Source organism: Triticum dicoccoides, chromosome 2B, assembly GCF_002162155.2.
Source record: "Triticum dicoccoides isolate Atlit2015 ecotype Zavitan chromosome 2B, WEW_v2.0, whole genome shotgun sequence".
In the NCBI taxonomy this organism is placed as follows: Eukaryota; Viridiplantae; Streptophyta; class Magnoliopsida; order Poales; family Poaceae; genus Triticum; species Triticum dicoccoides.
This window is the reverse complement of record NC_041383.1, coordinates 37,549,824-37,571,491: the sequence shown is the minus strand read 5'-3', so window position 1 is coordinate 37,571,491 and position 21,668 is coordinate 37,549,824. Positions and strand designations below refer to the sequence as shown.

Below are 21,668 nucleotides of genomic sequence, written 5' to 3'. Positions count from 1 at the left end.
ACCAACGGCGACAAGCGTTGGAGGATCTGCACGACAAATTCCCCCAGGGTTAGTATCTGACCTGATTTTCTCTGTTTTTCACTTGATATTTGCTTGGATTTAGGGTTTAGGCTAGAGTTTGTGCGTTTTCTCACTTGATATTGTGCGTTATATGATAGGATGGATCCAGCTACGTTGTTCTTTCTTCCAGTTAGAATGGAGACCACTGTTCTAGTTTCTACTGGTACAAAAGGAAAAGACTGTGGATTCACATTTCCTTTAGTTGTGGACAGCACTAGTTCATATACTAATTTTAGGGCTGCCATTTGTGCCAAGTATACATGGGGATTGTTTGATTATGTGGAGATCAGATATTGGGATAGTTCCAAACTTTATTGGGTGCCTGTGCAGTGTGATGCAGAGTTAGGTGTGATGTTTGCAAGTAATGCAACAACTATGTCATGCAATTTGGAAATCACAGTTATATAAAGAACTAGATGTCAGAGATGTGAGAAACCAGCTAGTTCCAGGCCATCTGCATCTAGAACTAGGGCTAGCAGTAGAGCACCAAGTGCTCCTAGAACACCAAGTGCTTATGAAACTGCACGTGTCAATGAAAGCCAAGAACACCAAAAGAAGCCACTTGATCCTCTTGTGGAGGAGGCACTGCCTGATGCACCTGGTGTGGAGGATGAAGTTTTATATCCTAGATATGTCCAACACAATAATGATGAAGGAGATGCAGCAGATAAATAGTACATTCCTGCAGAATTTGCGTATCTAGATGATGATGAGAAGCAAGAGGAGGTTGAGATGGGAGTTTTTGAACATGCAGAAGAGGGCAAACATGTTAGCTTTTATGACAGGGAAAATCCATGTATTGATGAAGGTGTGGTCTTCCCTTGCTCAATTGATTGCAGAAATGCAGTTGCAAGCTTCTCAATCAAATCTTAAACTGAGTTCCTTACATTGAAAAGTGATCCAACAAGGTTTACTGTCAAATGATCTTATGAGAGATGCAAGTGGAGACTGCATGCCTCTTTAATGAGGAAGAGCACACTCTTTCAGGTATTGCATTTTTGTTTTAGTTTATTTCCAGGTATTACATTTTCTGTACTTATCTCATTGTTTTTCTGTATGTTTCAGATTAAAGTCAACCCGTATCAGCATACATGTCCTAGTGTGAACAGATCTCAGAGATTGAGAGCCGCAAAAAGAAGATGGATAGCAGATGCTTCTATGGCATGTGTCAGAGCAAATCCAGGAATTGGTCCTAAGGAAATTCAGAGCAGGTTGTTAGAGAAATATGGTGTGGAGGTGCCATATGATAGATGCGTCCATGGTAAAGAGATTGCACTTGACAAACTGTATGGAAAGTATAGTGATAGCTTTCAGCTGTTGTATACTTTCAAAGCTGAAGTAGAGAGGGCATCACCAGGCAGTATTGTGGAAATTGACAAGCACACAGTTGAGTACAAGATAAATAACAAGAAGTTCTACAAGGAGTGCTTAAGAAGGGTGTTTGTGTGCTTCAAAGAATGTAAAAAGGGTTTTCTGGAGGGGTGCATGCCATACCTAGCTGTAGATGCTACTGCATTAAATGGTAGGTTTGGAGGGCAACCTGTGGCAGCATGTGCCCTAGATGGACATAACTGGTTATTTCCTGTTGCATATGGTGTTCTGAAAGTGGAGTCAACTGAGAGTTGGACTTGGTTTTTTACAAACCTGAAGAAAGTAATAGGCCATCCAGAAGGTTTAGTGATACATACTAATGCTTCCAAGGGATTGGAAAGTGCTGTTGAGGATACTTACCCTGGAGTGAAGCACAGAGAGTGCATGAGGCACTTGGCCCAAAATTTCAGCAAGAAATTCAAGGGGAACTTTTATGATTAAAATTTGTGGCCATGCTCACTAACTTGTAGCACCAAGAGACACAACTTTCACTTGAACCAGTTGAAAAGAAAGCCCAAAGTAAAGGAATATCTACAGGAACACCACACAAAAATATGGGAAAGAGTTGATTTCAATGAGATGAGCAAGGTTGACTATGTCAAGAACAACCTAGCTGAGTCATTCAACTCCAGAATCAAAAAATACAAGAGCCTACACACAGTTGATCTGCTAGACAAGATAAGGCAGTATATCATGGAGAAATTTGACTTAAGAAACAGAATTGCCTCTGACCATTTCATTGGGCACCACATCGTACCAGCAGTAATGAAGGTGTTAATGGAGAAAACAAAAGGTTTGCAAATGAGTATAGTGAGGAGAAGCCCAACAGAGGCAAAGGTGACTGCTACTGACAGTAAGAAAAGAGCAGGGAGGTACCCTGTTGACTTAGAGCAGTGGTCTTGCAGCTGCAGACAATGCAGATCACTAGTAAATCATGCATCCATGCACTTTTCTTTATCACCTCTCTAAGAGGTGAAGCAAGTGGAATAGATCAGTATGTCCATAAATATTACTTAGTTGTCATGTTCAGAGATACTTATGCTGAGAACCTACCAGCTCTAGAAGGCAAGCAACAATGGGACATTATAGATCCTGGATTCAAATTGTGTGCTCCTTTTCAACACAGAGCTCCAGGCAGACCACGAAAGCAAAGGATTAGAAGTAGCACTGAAGGAAAAGGCCTTGGTTCTAGCCTTCTAGGAAGCATAAGTGCAAAAGGTGTGGGAGATATGGACACAAAGCCAAGGGTTGCAAACAATCTGTTGATCCAGCCTTTGGAGAAGATGAACACTGGGGAGCAGACAATGTAGATGATCATTCTACAACCAGTGAACCAGCAGAAGCAGAAATACAAGAGGAGGAGGAGGAGGATGAGACAGCACCTGATGTTCTTCAGCAGCAAATGCCACCAGCAAAGGAGCCCTCACATGATGCATCTACAGGAGCTAGTTGTGCAGTTAGGTATAAAATCTTGGCTTTGTGCATATGTTACAAATTCTTACATGTTTTGATCTTACTGCTTTGTAAAATCTTTCAAACTATGATATGCTTCCACTTGTTTTAGCCCTAGGAAAAATTATAAAAGGGCAGCAGCAAAAGGAGCTTCTCCCAGGTGTGTCAAGGAGAATATAGTTGAAAGCAGTGTTCAAAGCAAAGGTTTCTCTCCAAAAAGAGCAGCAGCAACAGTTGAAGCTCCAAACCCATCAAGGAACACTAGAAGCAAGGCAATGCTAGCTCCAAACCCAGCCAAGAACACCAGGAGCAAGAAACTTAAGTTCTAGTACTGTTATATTTGCATGTGCTGTTATCTTGTTGTAATGAACTTAAGTTCTAGTAGTAAGTGTGCTTAATGCATTATGAAGTTGCTCTATTTGGTACAATGTCAGTTTGTTGAATTTGGTACAATATGTGTTGTATCAGGTTGATCTATTTGGTACAATATATGCTCTATTTGGTACAATGTGTTGCTCTATTTGGTTGAGTGTGTTGCTCTATTTGCTCAAATGTGTGCTCTATCAGGTTGATATATTTGGTTATATGTTAGTTTGTTGAATTTGGAACTATCATACGAAATAAATAGGTATTTGGTACAATAGTGCATCAAAAGTGAATAATGATCTTCAAATTTAGCATACAATAGTGCATCATAAAACAACATTCAGGTCATCTCTCTCTCTCTCACACACACACACGTACTTCCTTCAACAACTGCTACAACTACAACACAAAAAACACAACAACACACATTCCTACAAACAACAATGCCAGAACTAGCAGCATCTCATCTCTCTCTCTCACTGTCTTCTCCAAAGCAAGATTTTTCTTTGACAACTCCATGTTTTGCTTCTGCATTTTGTGGCTTCTGATCCAGCTTTGTTCTAGCTCTGCGTGCAGGTCTTCAAAAGCAAGGGCATCACGCAATGGAGGAGGAGGATCAACCCAAACAACCCAGTGAAACTCATGTGGTAACTGCATAAACACCAAGCATCTTATTAACATTAGAGATTGCATAAACACCATCTAAAACATGATATAATTCACAAGAACTTACATCTAGAGGACACCCTAAAAAACGGCGGCCAGTGTTAGCTCCTCCCCACACAACACACCGGGCAGGAACAAGGTCATGACTAGGGCAGCGTTGCTCTGATAAATGCTCCAATCCGCAATAACTTTCATCTAGAAGATAGAAGTCAGAGACATCCTCCACAATCCCGACCCCGTCAGCCTAAATCAGAAAATTCCCCAATCATCACAAACCCTAGAACGCATTGGGGGGAGGAAGAAGTGTTGCCAGAGTTTTACTGAACTCTCCGACCACCAGCGAGAAGATGGAAGAGCCAGGGCTCGCCATGCCCTGCCCTCCTTGCTCTACCGCGCCACGCCTTGCCTCCCGCTCCTTTTGCCTCGCCGGCTTTCTCGTTCTGCTCTGTTTCCTTGTGCTAGCACATTGAGGACAAAGGGGTATTAGGTATAGCACTCACAGGGGCAAAAATGTCCAAAGTAGTGCGTCGTTTGCGGTCAAACGGCGCTGACTGGACGGAGACGTGCCGAAAGGAAAACGCAAGCAAAGCGACTTCAGTTGGGCAAGACTGCGTGTTTTTAGAAATTAGGGGCAGATCAGTCGAGTGTGACCCAACTAAGGGTATAAATTCAATTTTCCCTTTTTACATCTATTCGAGTTTTGTTAGGGTTTGTGTTCTACTCAGGAAGGCGAGATGGCGTCGACTCCCTGAAGATGGAATAAAGATCTCCTGCCCTAGGCCCCATTCCGGTGGTGCATCTAGCATTTTCGGTGGGCGTGTGGAGGTGTGTCTCCGGCGGATCTGTCTTTGGTGGATTTGGTCGGATTTGTTTGTCATTCATCTTTGTTCCCGTGTCTTTAGGTTGGATCCTTCCGATCCACACTCTTCATCGGCGGTGGGTGCTATACTAGTGCGTAGGTTCTATGGGTCCTTAGCATGACGACTTCCCGACTGTCAACTACAACAAGGTTTTCCGGGCTCCGGCGAGGCAGGGGCGATGTGAGCGGCGTACCATCGGCTTGCTTCAGTGCTTGTAGTGGTCGCTACGTGGTTTACGGATCTAGATGTAATTTTTATTATTTCTAGTGTTCGTTGTAATACCATGATTGAAGATGAATAGATTGGAAGTTTTTCCCGCAAAAAAATGCATCTTGCAATAGTAGTCGTACAAGGGGGGGGGGGTGTCAATCTCTCTGTTTGACTGTTACCCAAGGTTTCTGCGGCAAGAAGGATCACATGGTTTCTGATTGCTCTGTTGGAATTCGATGAAATGAGTAGTCAGAAGCCATAAATCAGATGGCACATCCGATAAGTAACATGTGTCATTATTTAAATTTCTGCCAAGGTATAGTTTTCCAAGTGATAGCATAAACTGGTAGTATTGTCATGGCAATCATGGGAACAAGCAAACAAAATCGTGTGTCTTTGAGGTTTAATGTACTTACATTGCCAACAAGATCTTTCATGATTGATAGCAAAGTTCACGTTATAGCTTGCTATAGCCTTTGAATAGCCCTCTCGCTAAGATGTGTGCTTTTAGTGCTAAACTGATGAAATTGCCATCAATAACGCAACCAATGCCAATATTGCTATCCATACGCCATATTCAATGTTAGTGACTTCCACCAAGCTATCAATATGCCTTACACTTCTTTTATGTTTTTAAATATACTAGATGACCCCTTGCGTCAATTCGTTTTCCATTAATTGTGTGTTGTCTGATGAAGAATAACAGGGGAGCCAACACAATAACCTAGCGGAGAAATCGTCTGGACTTGAATCAACGGATACCGTGTCATTTCGTTCTTTAGTTCTTTAGTTCTTTATTCTATATTTTCTTTGGCATTACTTCATTTGGAATAAGGGCATTTTCTTCTCTACTTGTTTCTAGCACTCATGGACTTAATTCACTTATTGGCACGGAGACCAACCGTAGCCCGGAAGTTAAGTGTACTATTTCAAACTTTAGCCAGCTAGCCAACCAACGTTATTGGCAACACGTTCTACCAAATACCCACATATAGATTATTCCATAGGCCATTAGCGTTTATAAATGGAGAACCCGCGTCAAAGGTCTTAGACATGCTAGGTTCAGTGTGGAGGAAGAGGTATGAAGAGGACGATGATGACGTGACGGCGACGTCAACGACGATGAAACGGATTGCGATGTGTCGTTTGTCATGCCCCTTCTCTGCATTGATTGAATCATTGCGTAAAATGTTTCCCAGCTCCCAACACTGGTATGTTCAGGCTCGTCCCATAGTTCGAGCTATCTAAGCATGAGTACATGCAAATGTGGGTATATACCCCGCGATTGTAGCAAACATTGGTTCGTACAAGTTGCACTTAGACGGATGCCTCGTTGTTCCTCACGTCTAACGAGGCCATGTTACTCTGGCTTGAGTGAAACATGCCACTAGTTCATGGGCGATGCTAATGCGCGCGCGCTGGGGAGGCTGATTTCGGACCAGTCTGTTAGGATGTATTGGGCAAGCACACCCCTTTAAATCAGAGAGGAGAGAGAGAGATAAGAGGAGAGATAAGGGGAGGGATTAAATCCAAGATCTTACCAGTACCACTTTGAAATAAGGGGGTAGTGAGATTAGAGGAGAGATCTTATTAGGCCCATCATAAAACCAGGGGAGAAAGATTAGGACCATAGGGGAGAGAGATTGGGATCGAGCATTCTGATGCTTCATCGTGAAAAAGCGTTTTCGCTAGTTCATTAACTCAAACTGATTGCGCACTTTAGGCAAACAACTCAAGAAGTGATTGACTTAGGCCATAAACTCATTTATTTCCTGAAATAAGGCCAAAATCAATTCAAGATGGAAACACCCGGCCACATGAAAGCCATTTCAGCGTACCTTTTACCGATCTCGAAGTGACCAATTTTTACAAGGGTCTTTGTGCAAACTGTCCACCACAACCTAGTCAATGGAGTATCAAGGAAAAATATTAAAAACAATGTGTTGTGCGGGAGCTGAAACCATAACCACTCGTGGCTCGTGGGAGCATAGGCTTGCTGACCACCAGATCATCGTGGTTGTTTATTGACTTACTTAAGTTACAGCGGGCTTCATATATTACAATCTTTTCTGAATTCGCCATTAGTTCAGATCAGTACATAGAAAGGTCATTATCACGGTTGAATGTTCATACTACAGATCAAATATGCATAGTTATCTATTGTTTGTCTTGCGATGCAGCTAGTGAATCGATCCTCTACTACGGCATGGTAAGACCGTGCAAATCATGGACGCAGCTTTCTCTAATCTATGAAATGAAATGAGAAGGGTAATGGTATCGCGATGAGAGTAAAATTGATATAAAGGGTCTGCTGCAACTTAGCAACAAAACAAGGCAAGAGTCTTTTGGCCAGCAACGACTTTTTCACACCCTAGCTTGTGAGTTCGAGTCCTAACTGTCTTCTGCTATTTTTCCTATTCCTTGATACTCCCTCCGTTCCTAAATAGAAGTCTTTGTAGGGATTTCACTAGATGGACTACGTACGGAGCAAAATGAATGAATCTAAAATTAAACTGCATCTATATACATTCTTATGCGGTCTATAATGGAATTTCTACAAAGAGTTATATTTAGGAACGGAGGGAGTACATCGTTGTGATATACAGTTTGCGAAAAGATCCTTGTAAAAAATTAGTTAGTTTGCGAGCTGTCAAATGTACACTGACATGGCTGCCACGTGGCAAAGCTTTCCTCCTGAATCAGTTTTGGCCTTATTTGATGAAATAAACGAGTTTATGTCCTAAATCAATTACTTTTTGAGTTGTTATCCTAAAGTGTGCAATCGATTCGAGTTAATGGACTAGTGGCGCATTTGACTCGTCTAGTTCACCGAAAATGAGTTCGTGCAAAAACGACTATTAGTGGTTGTTCCATAAACGCGAAATTGTGAGTTTATGCTAAACAAAATTTACTAACACATGGATTTTTTAGAGTATCCAAACATGGTAAAGCGACAACTCTAAAAATGTGGTAACCAAACTACCCCTGAACCAGTCTCTCTAAAACTTTAAACGGAGTGATAACAATAAGTTATAATTGTTGGGGCGGTCATGTTTCAAAGTCAATGTTGTTATTTTATCGTTAATTACACATAAGAATTTAATGTGTGAAAATTGGTAGGCCGGTGCTTAGGCTAAACACTGAAGCTACATGCCTGTAGAAATGCAATCTAGCTACCTAATTTTGCTTGGCGGCTCAATTGGAAATAAAATGATTGGAGATATAGTCATTCGCAAGCCAGCATTTTTCTTTTTTGTTTACTGGAATTCGATGGTTTTGTTGATTCTTTGTCATGTATCTCTGTCACAGAACGAGATTCCGATCCAGCCGCTGCATTGAAGGCGCATACGGCCAAACAAGCCGGCTGGATATAACATATATATTATAAATGTAAATTTCTTTTGTTAGTTCGAAGATGTTTGATTAAGAAGCAACTGACAAAGTTGTAGTATTAGTTTATCAGCGGCGACTACCACCTGCTATGCATCGTACGAGAAAGAATAAAGCAAGCGTATAATATGAGCCTATGTGCAGGTTTATTGTAAGTACACCTTCACATAGACTTGGTACTAGTGTTAATGTAAGCTCGTTGAGTTGATGTACAAGGTGACACATACACTTGTTTATATCTGTCAGCATCTCACCATAAAAGATGCAAAAGCATTAATGATGTTCAGAGTGTGTGCTTACCCTAATCTCTTATCTGAGAGCGGGTTTTTAATAGCATCGTTAATGATGGATCTGTACATAGAGCACCTTTGCACATACTCCATACATATGTGCTAGCCTCCCTGTTAATGACCAGCGGAGCCGATGGAGAAAGAGAGGTGGAAGTGAACTGATGATGCCAGGGTGCATTGTGGTATCCAGCCGCCCTACGTCATTACCATCTCTGAATCGTAATCCTATAATTTGACTGACCGGTCTAACATCCAAGCCCACCTAGAGTAATTTACAGGTTACTGCCTGAGTTACCACCGAACAATAAACTTAGACCTACATTGTGCATCGAGCCAGGCGAGTTAATGATGGTTTGGATGAAATCATGAAACAATATGATGTAACGAAGATATTCGCTGGCCCGCATCCCTTACCGGTTTTACTTGTTCCGCTTGAAGTTGGACTACCATCATAGCAAGCTCAGGCGGTCAGGCTCAATTCAGCTTATAGACAAGATACACATGAGCATTGGAAAAGTCTATTCACAGACATATATATATATATATATATATATATATATATATATAGGAAAATAGGTTAGTACTCTTAGGAGTACATACTCCCATGCCACGTGTGCTTTTTTTTTCTTGGGCGCCCGAGTCGCTCTTTAAACCTGCGACGCTTTTTTATTTAAGAAAACAACAGTTCGTTGACCGATCCACGTTTGTAGGGATTCTATTTAGCTGTTCTCACCTGATTACAATTTTTAGATGATCCCTTCGTAGAAGATAATCACTCTCGGCGGCTCCTCCTATGGCATGTCACCACCTCACCGACGTATCACAATGGGCGACGGCGGCGGCGGCGGTGGCACGACAACATCTAACGGGGACGATGAGATGCGCGATTCGCGGCGACAACCTCCGACCGCAAAACAAGATTCATGGGAAGCTCTCTCCCCCTGCTGTTGGATTCCAGGTGATCGTCATCTGGCCTCGTCGTTGCCTTCCGGTTCGCTAGTTTATATGGATGGGACTGAGAGACATGCATCAGTACAACGGACCCACCTTCTTTCCAATTGATCTTGAAGCCTCAACTCCAAGGGCCAGGCGGCCAGCGGCATGTGGTTTGTCTCCATACGATTTAGTTCCGGTTATTATTTTTTCTGATCTGTTGTTTCCTGGAGAAGAACATAATTTCTTTTGTGTCTTATATGGAGGCTCTCCTGGTGGCCGACTGCACCTGCACTCGGACAACTGTGATGATTCAATCCTTCCTGTCGGCGACATACGTATGTGCTCAGCTTCAGCTATGTATGCACGCTGCCCACCTCGGTCATAAAAGAAGAATGTCACCACTTCGATGGGAAAACACCAGAATGGATTACATACAATAGTTGCTTCTCACTAACTGTTTAGACGAACATATTTGTATTTTTTGTGCATATACTCTCCTTGTAAATTCATACTCATAGATCTGAATATACTCATCTTTAGATCAACATACTCCTTTCTAGGAAAATGCTGCTTTGTAACAAATATACTAACCATACTCACAGCTTCGAAGATACTCCCTCCATAAAAAAATATAAGAGCATTTAGATCACTAAAGTAGTGCTCTTATATTTCTTTATAGAGTGAGCACTATTTTTTGGATGAACATACTCATATTTCTGGGCATACTCATATATATTTGTCCAGCAAACTAATTATACCAGATTTCTTTCAGGCTTCTTTATTTGATAAGAAGAAAAGTGAGAAAGAGCAGGGCACGTCTTTAATAAATATTGTTGTTATCCTAGTTTAAACTACAAAAGAAAGATCATCTTGTAAATTATACGGAGTTCTAGTCCTAATACACTCCCACTGTTTCTCTTTTGACGTACTGAATTTATGAAGCAATCGCCATCTCTTCGTTGTGTAACAAGTTTCCGATCTTCTTGTTTGTTTATGCTCCAGTTCTTGACCTAACAACTATGCTTCTTTACTTTCAGATCTTACCGCAAACTGCAGAAAATTTGTGCTTTGGAAAAGAAGTGTGTGTTGACATCTGGCGAAACATATTCATATTGGCCGCAAGATATACTCTTTTTTACTGTAATCCATTTTTGGTGTAAATATATGCTTGAACCGGGATATATAAAAGCAAGTGTGTACTTTTATTTGTTATCTGGTACAGATACCTCTCATGTCTGTTTTGGGGTTGTATATACGTATTTAATTTGCTGCAAATTATATATATAACCAACCCTGTTTCTGATAGTAATATACTCCTTTAATAATAAAATAGTATGTACTCCTTTGGCTGCCAAGTAGATATCGTCCTGATTTTAGATAGAAGTAGAGAGTAGTCATACTCATTTGATTGCTAAGTATATACTCTATCCAAAAACGAAGTATATACTCCTCGCAAAAAAAAAGCATATACTGCTACAAGACTGAAGTATATACTCCGAACTCGTACATCAGAAAATGCAGTACATACACCCTTCTACAGAAGTATACTAATCTCATAATAAGGAAGTATATACTTCAATACAGAAAACTAAATACATACTGGTTAGCATATGCAGAAACTGCAGTACATAGCCATCTGCGAACAAAATATCCTAATCGGGCCATAACCGAGGAGATACCTCCGTAACAAATTTCCTAACCTCATGCGGGATAACGCCCTTGCATGCAGGGGCATGCAACCGGCTCATAGCCACTGCCATTTTTCTTTCTTTCTTTTTGGCGCTAATCGATGCTAACGGGAGGCCTTCTAGAGGTGGGAGTACATACTCCTGGGAGTACAGAAAAGGTGTCCTATATATATATATATATATATATATATATATATATATATATGTATATATATATATAATGTTTTCTACAAGCAGTAGTAGTTACCACCGCTTGCATTTTGTATGTTGTATGTAGTATCTATCGAAACCGAGAGTATGTACGTGTAGTATGTAGTATATAACAATGTTTAGGTAGTATATATATTAATTTTTAGGTAGTATGTATCATATTTTGAGTATGCTCTTTTTTATGTACAAATATGTACGTATTTCACAAATATAACAAAAATTATGGATTCATATGCAATTTTTTCATGTAACTTGCTTTGAAATATCTTAGATATATTATATGAACATATTTAAAATAATAAAATAGTATATAGAGTACCACATGATAGTATATGAGATATATCGGGTGTTAGGATGGATTTTCCCTATATATATATATATATATATATATATATATATATATATATATATATATATATATATTTAATATTTGAAAAAACCTAGATGATTATTATTGTTTTAAACGGAGGCAAAAGATTCGCCTCATCTCATTAATAAAGGAGGGATACAAGGTCTTGTGTTAAAATTTATCCTTTTCTTGAAACCGAAGCCATATGAGTTGTATAGATGGTCGCAACATATTTCATTTGCATGATGAGTGAGGTGTTCCTTGCCATATGTATCTTCTAGCAATCTCCATAGGACATGGAAACACTTAACCTGGCTCTCTCAAACATTAAACTGAGAGCTAATAGGAAGTTGTGATTGTTGGTGCAGTCATCTTTCAAACTTGATGTGCTTATTTTATCGTTATTTACACATAAGAATTTAATGTGTGAACATTGGCAGGACACTGCGGGTTACAAACACCGAAGCTACATGTCTGTAGTAAAGCAATCAAGACAACCAAACAAGCCGGCTCGATATCACATATACTATATTCTAGCTGTAAATTTCCTTGGTTAGTTCCAAGAGGTTAGATTAAGAAGCAGCTGACAAAGTTGTAATATTAATTTATAGGCGGCGACTACTACCTTCTAGGCATTGTACGATAAAGAACAAACGAAGCGTATACTATAAGCCTATATGCAGGTTCATTGAAAGTTGACCTTCATAGAGACACGATACTACAATTAATTTAAGCTCGCTAAGTTGATGTGCGAGGTAACACATACACTTGTTTATATCTGTCAGCATCCCATGGGTCCATAAAAGATGCAACAGCATTAATGATAGATCAGAGTGTGTTCTTACACTAATCGCTTATCTGCGAGCGGGTTTTAAATCACGGTCTGTAGCATCGTCGACTATCGATCTGTACATCGAGCACCTTTGCACCTACTCCATACATATGCTAGTTTCAGAAACCGGCCAACCAGCTATTTGGGTTGAAAAGATATAAGTTAGTGAACACCGGAGCTGATGGAGACAGAGAGGTGGAGGTGAACTGGTGATACCAGGGTGCGTTGTCGTATCCAGCAGCCCTACGTCTTTCCCATCTCTAAATCCTAATCCTATATTTGATTGACCGTTCCAACATCCAAGCCCACACCTAGAGTAATTTATAGTTTACTGCCCTATGTTACCATGGAACAATAAACTTAGACATACTTTGTGCATCGAGCAACGCAACGTAACAAAGGTTTGGATGAAACCGTATGATGTAACAAAGATATTCGTTGACCCGCATTCCACATCGGTTTCACTTGTTCTGCTTGAAGTTGGCCCTACATACTAGGATTGCAGCAAGCTCACCGGCAGCTCAACTTCTACTACCTCCGTCTTGGTTTACTGGTCCTCGTTGTATTCCGTGCCAAATTTTGACCAGAAATTTAACTGACAAAATGTTCATGCATGTCACAAAAAAATATATCATTGAAAACTATATTTCAATACGAATCCAATGATATAATTTGTGTTGACATGCGTTAACATTTTGTTAGTTAATTATTTAGTCAAAATTTGGTACAAATTACAAAAGGGACCAATAAACCAGGACGGAGGTAGTAGAAGACATACCCATGAGCATTGGAAAAATCCATTCAAAGACATCGATACATAATTTCAACATTTGAACAAACTTTGATGATTATTTGATCCCCAAATAAACCGATATTGATCAAGTTTTGAGTATACAAAGTTGTTACCTTGAATCATGCACCAGAATAAGATTGAAAAGGTTTTGAACAGTCAACACATGAAAGTATCACATAGAGCATAACACTAATAGCTTGCATATATTAAATTGAATACTATTAAATACTTACTCCGTCCCATAATGTTGTCCATACGTACTTTTTGAAAAGTCAAACCTCACACACTTTGACCAAGTTTGTGGAAAAAAATATTTACATTTAGAACACCGAACATATACCATTGATTCAACATAAGATCTAATTTCATATCTTATATATTTGATATTGCAGATATAAATTGTTTTCTCTATAAACTTGGTCAAAGTTTGACAAGTTTTACTTTGCAACAAATTTATACACACTACATTATGTAACGGAGGGAATGGAGTACTTCAATCTCATTGGGAAGATTTTGCATATTATATATACAGTAAGATTATTTGCAGAGCATAAATAAATAAAAGCTACTACAAAATGTACCATGAAATGATCATCACCTAGAAAGTTGTGTGAGTGTCACTATTCCTGGTATTGTTGCTCAAATTTCACTTCCATCATTGCCAGTCAGGGATGGCGGCCAGAGAGACGTTGGTGGGCTTATATGTGCACTTGTGCCTTAGGCCAACTCGAAAGTGGCAAGCCAAACAGACGTGGATTTTATCCGAGTTGAAGTTGGCCTTAGCTTCTCAGCGGCTCACCATATGTGTCATCCTGGCTCGAGCATGGCGGCTTCATCTGCACTGATCCACCATCTGATCGCATCTCAGGTTGACATGTCCAGTTCAATCAATTAAGTTCAGGAACTAGGGCTATTACCTATTCCTTGTATGAAAAATACAGGGCCCATTCTTCATGATGTAACTTATCAATAATCATGGCTGCCCAAGTAGTTGACATGCCCAACAGTTGACTTCGCATAACTTGCATTGATGCCTCCCCATCATTTGCGCTCTAATTCACCGTCCACCTCATCATGGCTGCTCAAGTAGATGCACTATTCAATTATTGTTCTATTTTTTAATATTAGAAAGATGAGACTCAAATACACCTTTCTGTAAAAATGAATTCTCTTATCGTGGGCGCACGTTCCCGGCTGCTTTGCCGCCGGTCCTTTCCAGTTTGCCTATATAAAGGGTTCGAGCCAGAGCGTGTAGAACATAGAATCAGCTCATGCACATATGTCCTATACATCCTAGTACAAGCCATGGCCATCAAGCACACCATGCAGCTCCTACCAGCCTTGGTCTTCGCACTAGCCCTTGTCCTTAGGGCATCAGCAGCAGCAGCTGCAGCGGAGACGATCCACCTCAAGTTCTACATGCATGACATCGTGACTGGCAGCCCAGCAACAGCAGTGCAAGTCATCAAAGGCGTGGTGCCGCTGGCAAACGACCCCACCACCCACTTCGGCGACATGTATGTCATGGACGACCTGCTGACGGAGGGGCCGGACGCAGCGTCCCCCGCCGTCGGCAGGGCACAGGGCTTCTTCCAGTTCGCGTCGATGACGGAGTACGCGCTGCTGCTCACAGCCAACTTCGTGTTCACCGCGGGGAGCCATAACGGGAGCTCTCTGGCCGTGCTCTCAAGGGACGTCATCTTCGATACCGTCAGGGAGCTGCCGATCGTGGGCGGCACTGGCGGGCTCCGCGGTGTGACTGGGTACGGCCTGCTCCGGACACACTCCGCCAACACCACCACCAGGAACGCGGTGCTCAAGATTGATATGTACCTGCGCATGTAGGTGCAGACCATAGGTCTGTTCTTACATTCATGCATCTGGTGGGTGCTTGCATAAAAGAAGCATCCATGATTTGTGTCTGTGTTTTATGGTCCGGGATGTCTTCAGGATGTCAGTGCGTCCGATTTACTCCCTCTGTCCGGAAATACTTGTCCCAGGAATGAATGTATCTAGATGTATTTTAGTTCTAGATACATCCATTTGTATCCATTTCTTCGACAACTATTTCCGGACGGAGGGAGTATTTGTTTAGCTTCCAGGTCGAAGTGTTAATGCAAGTTCATGATTGATGGAGATTTTTATTAAAATAAATGAGGTACAACAGTCTCGTTTGTTTTCTGTTGTAGACATTTTTATTCACTCTTTGCGAGGCACAAGAGGCCCAATCTTCGAACCAGCGTGCCTGTGAGGATGTGGCACAGCCTGAACATCGCGTATATGGTACGGGGCCATGCAAGAATATCGGTTTTTATAGGATGTGCATTTCCAGGTTTTCTTACAAAAACCCCTATTTATGCGAGATATAATAAAAGGAATTAAAGGGCTTTTGATGGGTGCTTTGCACCATCGATGAACAGTAAAGTTAGAAACAAAACAATCAATAAAGTCTCATGCTTTGTGCCTTCAAAGATGCACAAATTTATTTAGGTACTTGAATTTTATATGTCGGAACGTCATCTGTGGAGCTTGTGACAAAAAATCAAATTAGAGCTGAAACTTTTGAGCACTCATTTTGTTTTCTTTTTGTCAGGAGCCCCTCAGCTCTCATTTCGCCTTCAAATTTTGTAAGCACCTAAAATATTTGTTCATCGTCAAATCCAGTAAGTTTCATAAAAAATGCATTTTGTTCGATTTTGCTGGTCAACATGGGTGCAATGCACCCAGCTTCAGCTACAACTTCTCCATTGATGGTGCCAACAGTATCAACAGGAAGACGTAAGGCATCCCTCGTACCCCCTCGCGTCGCCTCCCTGGGCGACGCCAGGGGGGCAAAAACACCAGCGCCGCCAGCCTCCCTCGGCCACCCCCCTGCCACCGCTGCCGCCGGCGAGGTCCGCGGTGGCGGCGGGCCCGGTGCCAAGGCGCTAGAGCGGGCGGATTTGCAGCGGGATCCCCTTGAGGCGGCAGGGGCGTCTCTTGTGGTGCGCCCGTGGGCAGCAGGCAGGGCGGCGCCCCTAGCCTGTGCGGCGGCGGGCAGCGGTCCAGGACGGCGATGGGCTTCCCTTCATGCATGGATGGTGGCAGCACTCCACGGATGAACGTGGATGGCTCTGCTTGAAGATGGGTCGCGGCGGTGATCTGGCGTCCAGTCCAGATCCACCGCGGCATGGTTTTGGCCGGCTGACGGTGCGTGGAGGGATCGATGAGGATATGGAGGATCTCTACCGGAGTACCAGTTGCGGTATACGTCTTCATGGCGAGACCCCGCGCGGTTCTAGCCAGCCACGAGATCAGGACGACACGGCTTCCGGTGAAAATCGTGCCTGACTGCGGTCTTGGCGGACGATGGCGGCGTCTCTGATGTCGTTTCCTTGTCGAGGCATCATTGTTGCAGGTCACATCAACCTGATCGGGAGGTTCCGAGGGAAACCCTAGATCTGGGTATACCGGATCGGATGTTGACGATGTTTCGATGTCGTTCTCCCTCCTGGGGGCATCGTTTTGGACCAAGTGTTGGCTGGAGGGGACAAGAGGAGGAGCGGTGTTTCATCTTGTCCATTGATGACGGCGGATCTCGGCGGCATGGCATAGTGGAGACTCGGTGCTTGATGAGCGGAGATGGACTCGTGCAGGAGGGTGACGATGCCTGGCGTCGTGGTGGCAGCTAGACCGGGCAAGGTTGATGCAACAGTACATCTCTGAAGATGGATTGGCGGCAGGTGGCTGCGGCGGCCTCATACCCGGCAGATGTCCTGGTTGAGGAGCACGCCAGACTGGTGGGTGCCCATAGCCGGCTGGCGTCCTGGTTGGGACCTCATGTCTTAGATGTTAGGTTTGGCTGCGAGGTCTGTTTGGTATTAGGCCTAGACTTCCAGCGCCCCTTCATCATCTGGATAGGAACAGCGACATATGTTGCTTAGTCGGTGGCTTTAGTCTTACTGTTGTATGACTTTATAAGGTCTTATGACAATAATTAATAAAATGGCCGTATGCATCGTCCAGATGCAGAGGCCGGGGGTCATCCTCCTTTTCTAAAAAAAACAGACAATAAAAAGGAGTTCTCCACATATTTATGGCAACCTCATCTTTCTTAAGACCTACTTTTGCACATTATATCCTCGTCATACCGTAGTTCTTGAATTAGGATTCAGAAGTCCGAACGAATTACATTGTTGAGGGATATTCTGTGATGCACATCGGATGCTTGCTAGTCATGTTAATTTATCAAACTCAAGGATAGCTGATGTAGATATCTAGGTTAGTGATGTGAAGTCAACTGTTAGAAATGTCAACTCCTGATGAGTTACGTCATGAAGAATCTTCATTGTATTTTAATTTTTAGTTTTTTCACAAGGACTAGAGAATTGACCTTAGTGCCCAAATTTAATTGATTGAACTGGCTGTGCCGGTTTCTCATATAGGCGATATATAATTACAATTCTGTTTGGATATCATGTATATATAATTTCACCAACAAGAAATTATGTGCTGCGAGCAAAGCCCTTTTTCATTATAGCTTCTATATCAGAAAATAATGATGTTCCTAATACATTCCTTTCTGATTTCTTTGTTGTGACAACAAGAGGATACCCGGCGTTGCTGCAGGAATTGGTTGATGAAAAATTTGGTTTATAACATGAGAACCAAAATAAAAAATACATAGCACTTACTATATTTGACTTGTATGGTTGTAACAATATTTATTGAATATAATTATATTACTTTAATGGAGAACATTTTCCCACGCATGGTTGGATATTATGGTAGATTTTTAATGTGAGTTTTCCACGCATAATGACATGGTGAGTTGACATAGTTGCATGTCGAGATAATTAATTTTAGTGGGGCGTGCATGGTGGCATGGTGCGGGGTTGGTATGGTTACATGTTAAAATAATGGAGTTAGTGGGGATAAATTATTTGGTGGACCTACTTGATGATGTGGATTGGTTGCATGTCAAGATAAATCATATAGTCGGGATGAATCTTTTAGCTATATACGATTTGTACAAAGATAATGTAAATGTTAACATATAGAAGTCTCTCCATAGGGGGACTGGCATATTAGCTCACAACAAGGCTATACGGATTAAAAACTTACACAAATTCTTCAACAAGAATAACATGCCCTGGGTTAAGCAAACTTGGTATACCTACTACTCTACTGCTCTCGACACAACAAATCTGAGGGATCATTTTGGTGAAAGCCTCACTTGAAATTCATCCATTTTTTTAAGAAGTAGTAGTTTGCAATGATGGTGTAGAAGATACTTTTATGTTTTCGACTGATAACTGGTTATTCACTCCTCTTGTTCAATAGTACTTTAGTTGCATTCATTTCCAGTCAATAACAAGCTATTTGTGGCTTCAAATAAAACTTCCTCTGATGTGCTTGAGAAGTTTCACAGGCCTCTCACGTTGTTGCTTTCCACCGGATCAATGATTTGGCTCCAAAAGTACACCAAGTTAGCACTTCAGTAGACAAATGGAAATACACTTGGAAGACATAGCAATACTCATCCAGCTATTTATAAGCATCTTATTGGCCAGTCAAAGGCTAATCACTTGGTTAGGTGTTTCTGAAAATCTGCGAGTACAATCAGGCATTAAATTTTCTTTTGCTGGATCATGTGTGACATAATCATAACCAGTGGTCTACGCAAAAGAAAATCCTTCTTTCAGAATTGTTAGGAATGTCTGCTTTGTAATGACAAGTTTCCAGAAAGTGTGCATCGTTTGCTTTGGGACTGCTCTTCTGCTCAATCTAATTTGGACTGCATTTCTCTAAATAGGCACAGAGGAATTTCAGTGTTTGATGCGGTGATCCCTCTTCTCCAAACTTTTCCCAAGAAGATTGCTTTGGAGATTGTACTTATTGGCTGTTGGAACATCTGGATGCAAAGAAATGGAAAATAATAATTCAAGAATGAGATCCCAGGGCTAATCTCTTAGAAGGTTGTACTGAAACATGATCTTCTTCTTATCATAGACAGAACCAAGGGAAAGAATGTCGACCTTCTTGATCAATGGATAGAGTCTCTTCTTTGATTTGATCTTCGTTATTCAGTTTATTATTATTTTGATTATATTGGAGAAAACGGGCCCTTTTTTTTTTATCAGTGCATACCTCTTCTTTCCCCATGACACGGAGTGGAGCTTGACATCACCCCACTGCATGAAGCAGTGGAGATTGCATGGTTTACTCTATTGATAGAGAAGAGGGTCCATCAGAGTTTGGTGGTAAACCCTCGAAGAAGATCAGCACTGCAATGTTCCCCGATGGTTCCAAATCCTATGTTGTGTCATTTGTGCTTTAATGGCCTTGTTACGGCCATAGAGGCCCACCGGGCAATCTTAGCCTACAAGTTATCTTAGATTAATTCTTATGCAAGTTATCTTAGGCTAGTCCTTTTGAGTTATAAATATTAGGTGTAAGATACCTTTTCAGATTAAGCAATAAAATAGGTCTATCATATTGCCCAGCTTCAGAGGAGCCGGAAACCCTAGCCGCCGCCACCCTTCTCCTCCCTCGCGACGGCGCCAACACGCTGGAGCCGCCGCCCTAGGCCTCAACCCTCGCTGTCCCACCCCTACAACCTAAGGTACCCGGGTTTCGACTATGTCTTCACCGCCTCCAATTCCGCCACCACCGCCACCACCGCCGCTGCCCATCAACCCCACGACCGCCGCCGCTTCATCGCCGGGCGTCACGGCGCTCTCGGCGGGCGCCACGACGTCGCTCTCGGCGCCGATCTTCCCTCCACCCTGCACCGCGCCGGGCCACGGCCTGCCGCCACCCCCCGTCCAGGGCATCCGCCTCTACTTGGCTAGCCCGTACGGGCCGCCCCGCAGCTCCATCTGGCCGTGACCGCGGGACAGCCGGCGCTTCCATGGTACTCCGTCCCCGCGGCCATCACCGGGGGTAACCTGGCGCTGCCCTCACCGGCAGCTCCGACGACGTCTTGGCCACAGTGGCCGACGCCAGCGCTCGCGGCGCCACCCGCGCCGCCAGCAGCCGCCCGGTGCCTACAGTGGCCGGCCTACTCCGTCCCCGCGGCCATCGCCGGGGGCTACCCGGCGCTACCAACGCCGGCCGCTTCCATGCCGCCCTCGCCCCAGTGGCCGACGCCAGCGCTCGCGGCGCCACCCGCGCCGCCAGCAGCCGCCCAGGGCCCGCAGTGGCCGGCCTAGGCCGCGCCACCCACCGCCTCGCCGTCCCTCCCGGCGGCCACAGTGCAGGTTCCGCGGCCGCCACCGCCCAGCCCTAGCCTGGGCCAGTCCACGCCAGGCGGTCTTCCGATCCAGGAGGTCCGGTTCCCATCGTCACCATCTCCGCATCCGGGCTGGCTCCACGGGACATCACCTCCGCTGGTTCACACGGAGGCCCGGGAGCCGTCGGGTTTCCAGTTGCAGCCCGGGGCGTCGGGGGCCACGGGGGCCTACGCCGGCCTTCCCACCATGGACCAAGCACCGTCAACAGCTCTCCGCACCGCCGAGGTAGTGGGCCATGGCGCGCCAAACCAGCAGCCGCCCCGGTTCGCCAAGCTCGACTTCGCCACTTATGACGGCTCAGACGACCCGCTTAACTGGCTCAACCAGTGTGACCAGTTCTTCCGCGGGCAGCGCACACCCGTGTCGGAGCGCACTTGGCTGGCTTCCTACCATCGCCGCGGGGCCGCCCAGACATGGTACTACGCCCTCGAGTAGGACGAGGGCGGCATGCCCCCATGGGAGCGCTTCCACGAGCTGTGCCTTCTTCGCTTTGGACCGCAATTACGAGGGAGCCGATTGGCCGAGTTGGGCCGCCTACCTATCACCTCCACGGTGCAGGATTTTGCCGACCGCTTCCAGGCCCTGGCATGTCACGCGCCAGGTGTGACGGCCCTGCAGCAGGCTGAGCTCTTCGTCAGCGGCCTTTCGGATCACATTCGGGTCGACGTGGAGCTTCGCGGACCCCAGGATCTCCAGTCGGCCATGTACTACGCCCGCGCGTTCGAGCGCCGCACGGTGGCCATCCAGTAGGAATCACCGTCCCGGACCGTTGGGTCGCTACCAGGGCCGGATTTCGCACAGGGTCGCCCTGCGCAAGCTTCTGCCGCACACCTCGCCGTGACCGCGGGACGCCCGTTCCGCCGGCTCACCTCAGCCGAACTCCTCGAGCGTCGCCGCCAAGGATTGTGCTTCAACTGCGAC

General features: G+C 43.9%; 1 protein-coding gene across 1 annotated transcript; it reads left to right on the top strand.

The window, feature by feature from the left end:
• The first annotated feature begins 14,778 nt into the window (after positions 1-14,778).
• LOC119366989 (dirigent protein 21-like) lies at positions 14,779-15,318 on the top strand. Its single transcript, XM_037632637.1, has one exon. It carries the CDS (start codon positions 14,779-14,781, stop codon positions 15,316-15,318), a length of 540 nt encoding a protein of 179 aa, XP_037488534.1.
• The last annotated feature ends 6,350 nt before the right edge of the window (positions 15,319-21,668 follow it).

Bases quoted from the DNA above. Each gene is read 5' to 3' on its own strand.
- LOC119366989 (XM_037632637.1), top strand. From the start codon at position 14,779: ATGGCCATCAAGCACACCATGCAGCTCCTACCAGCCTTGGTCTTCGCA.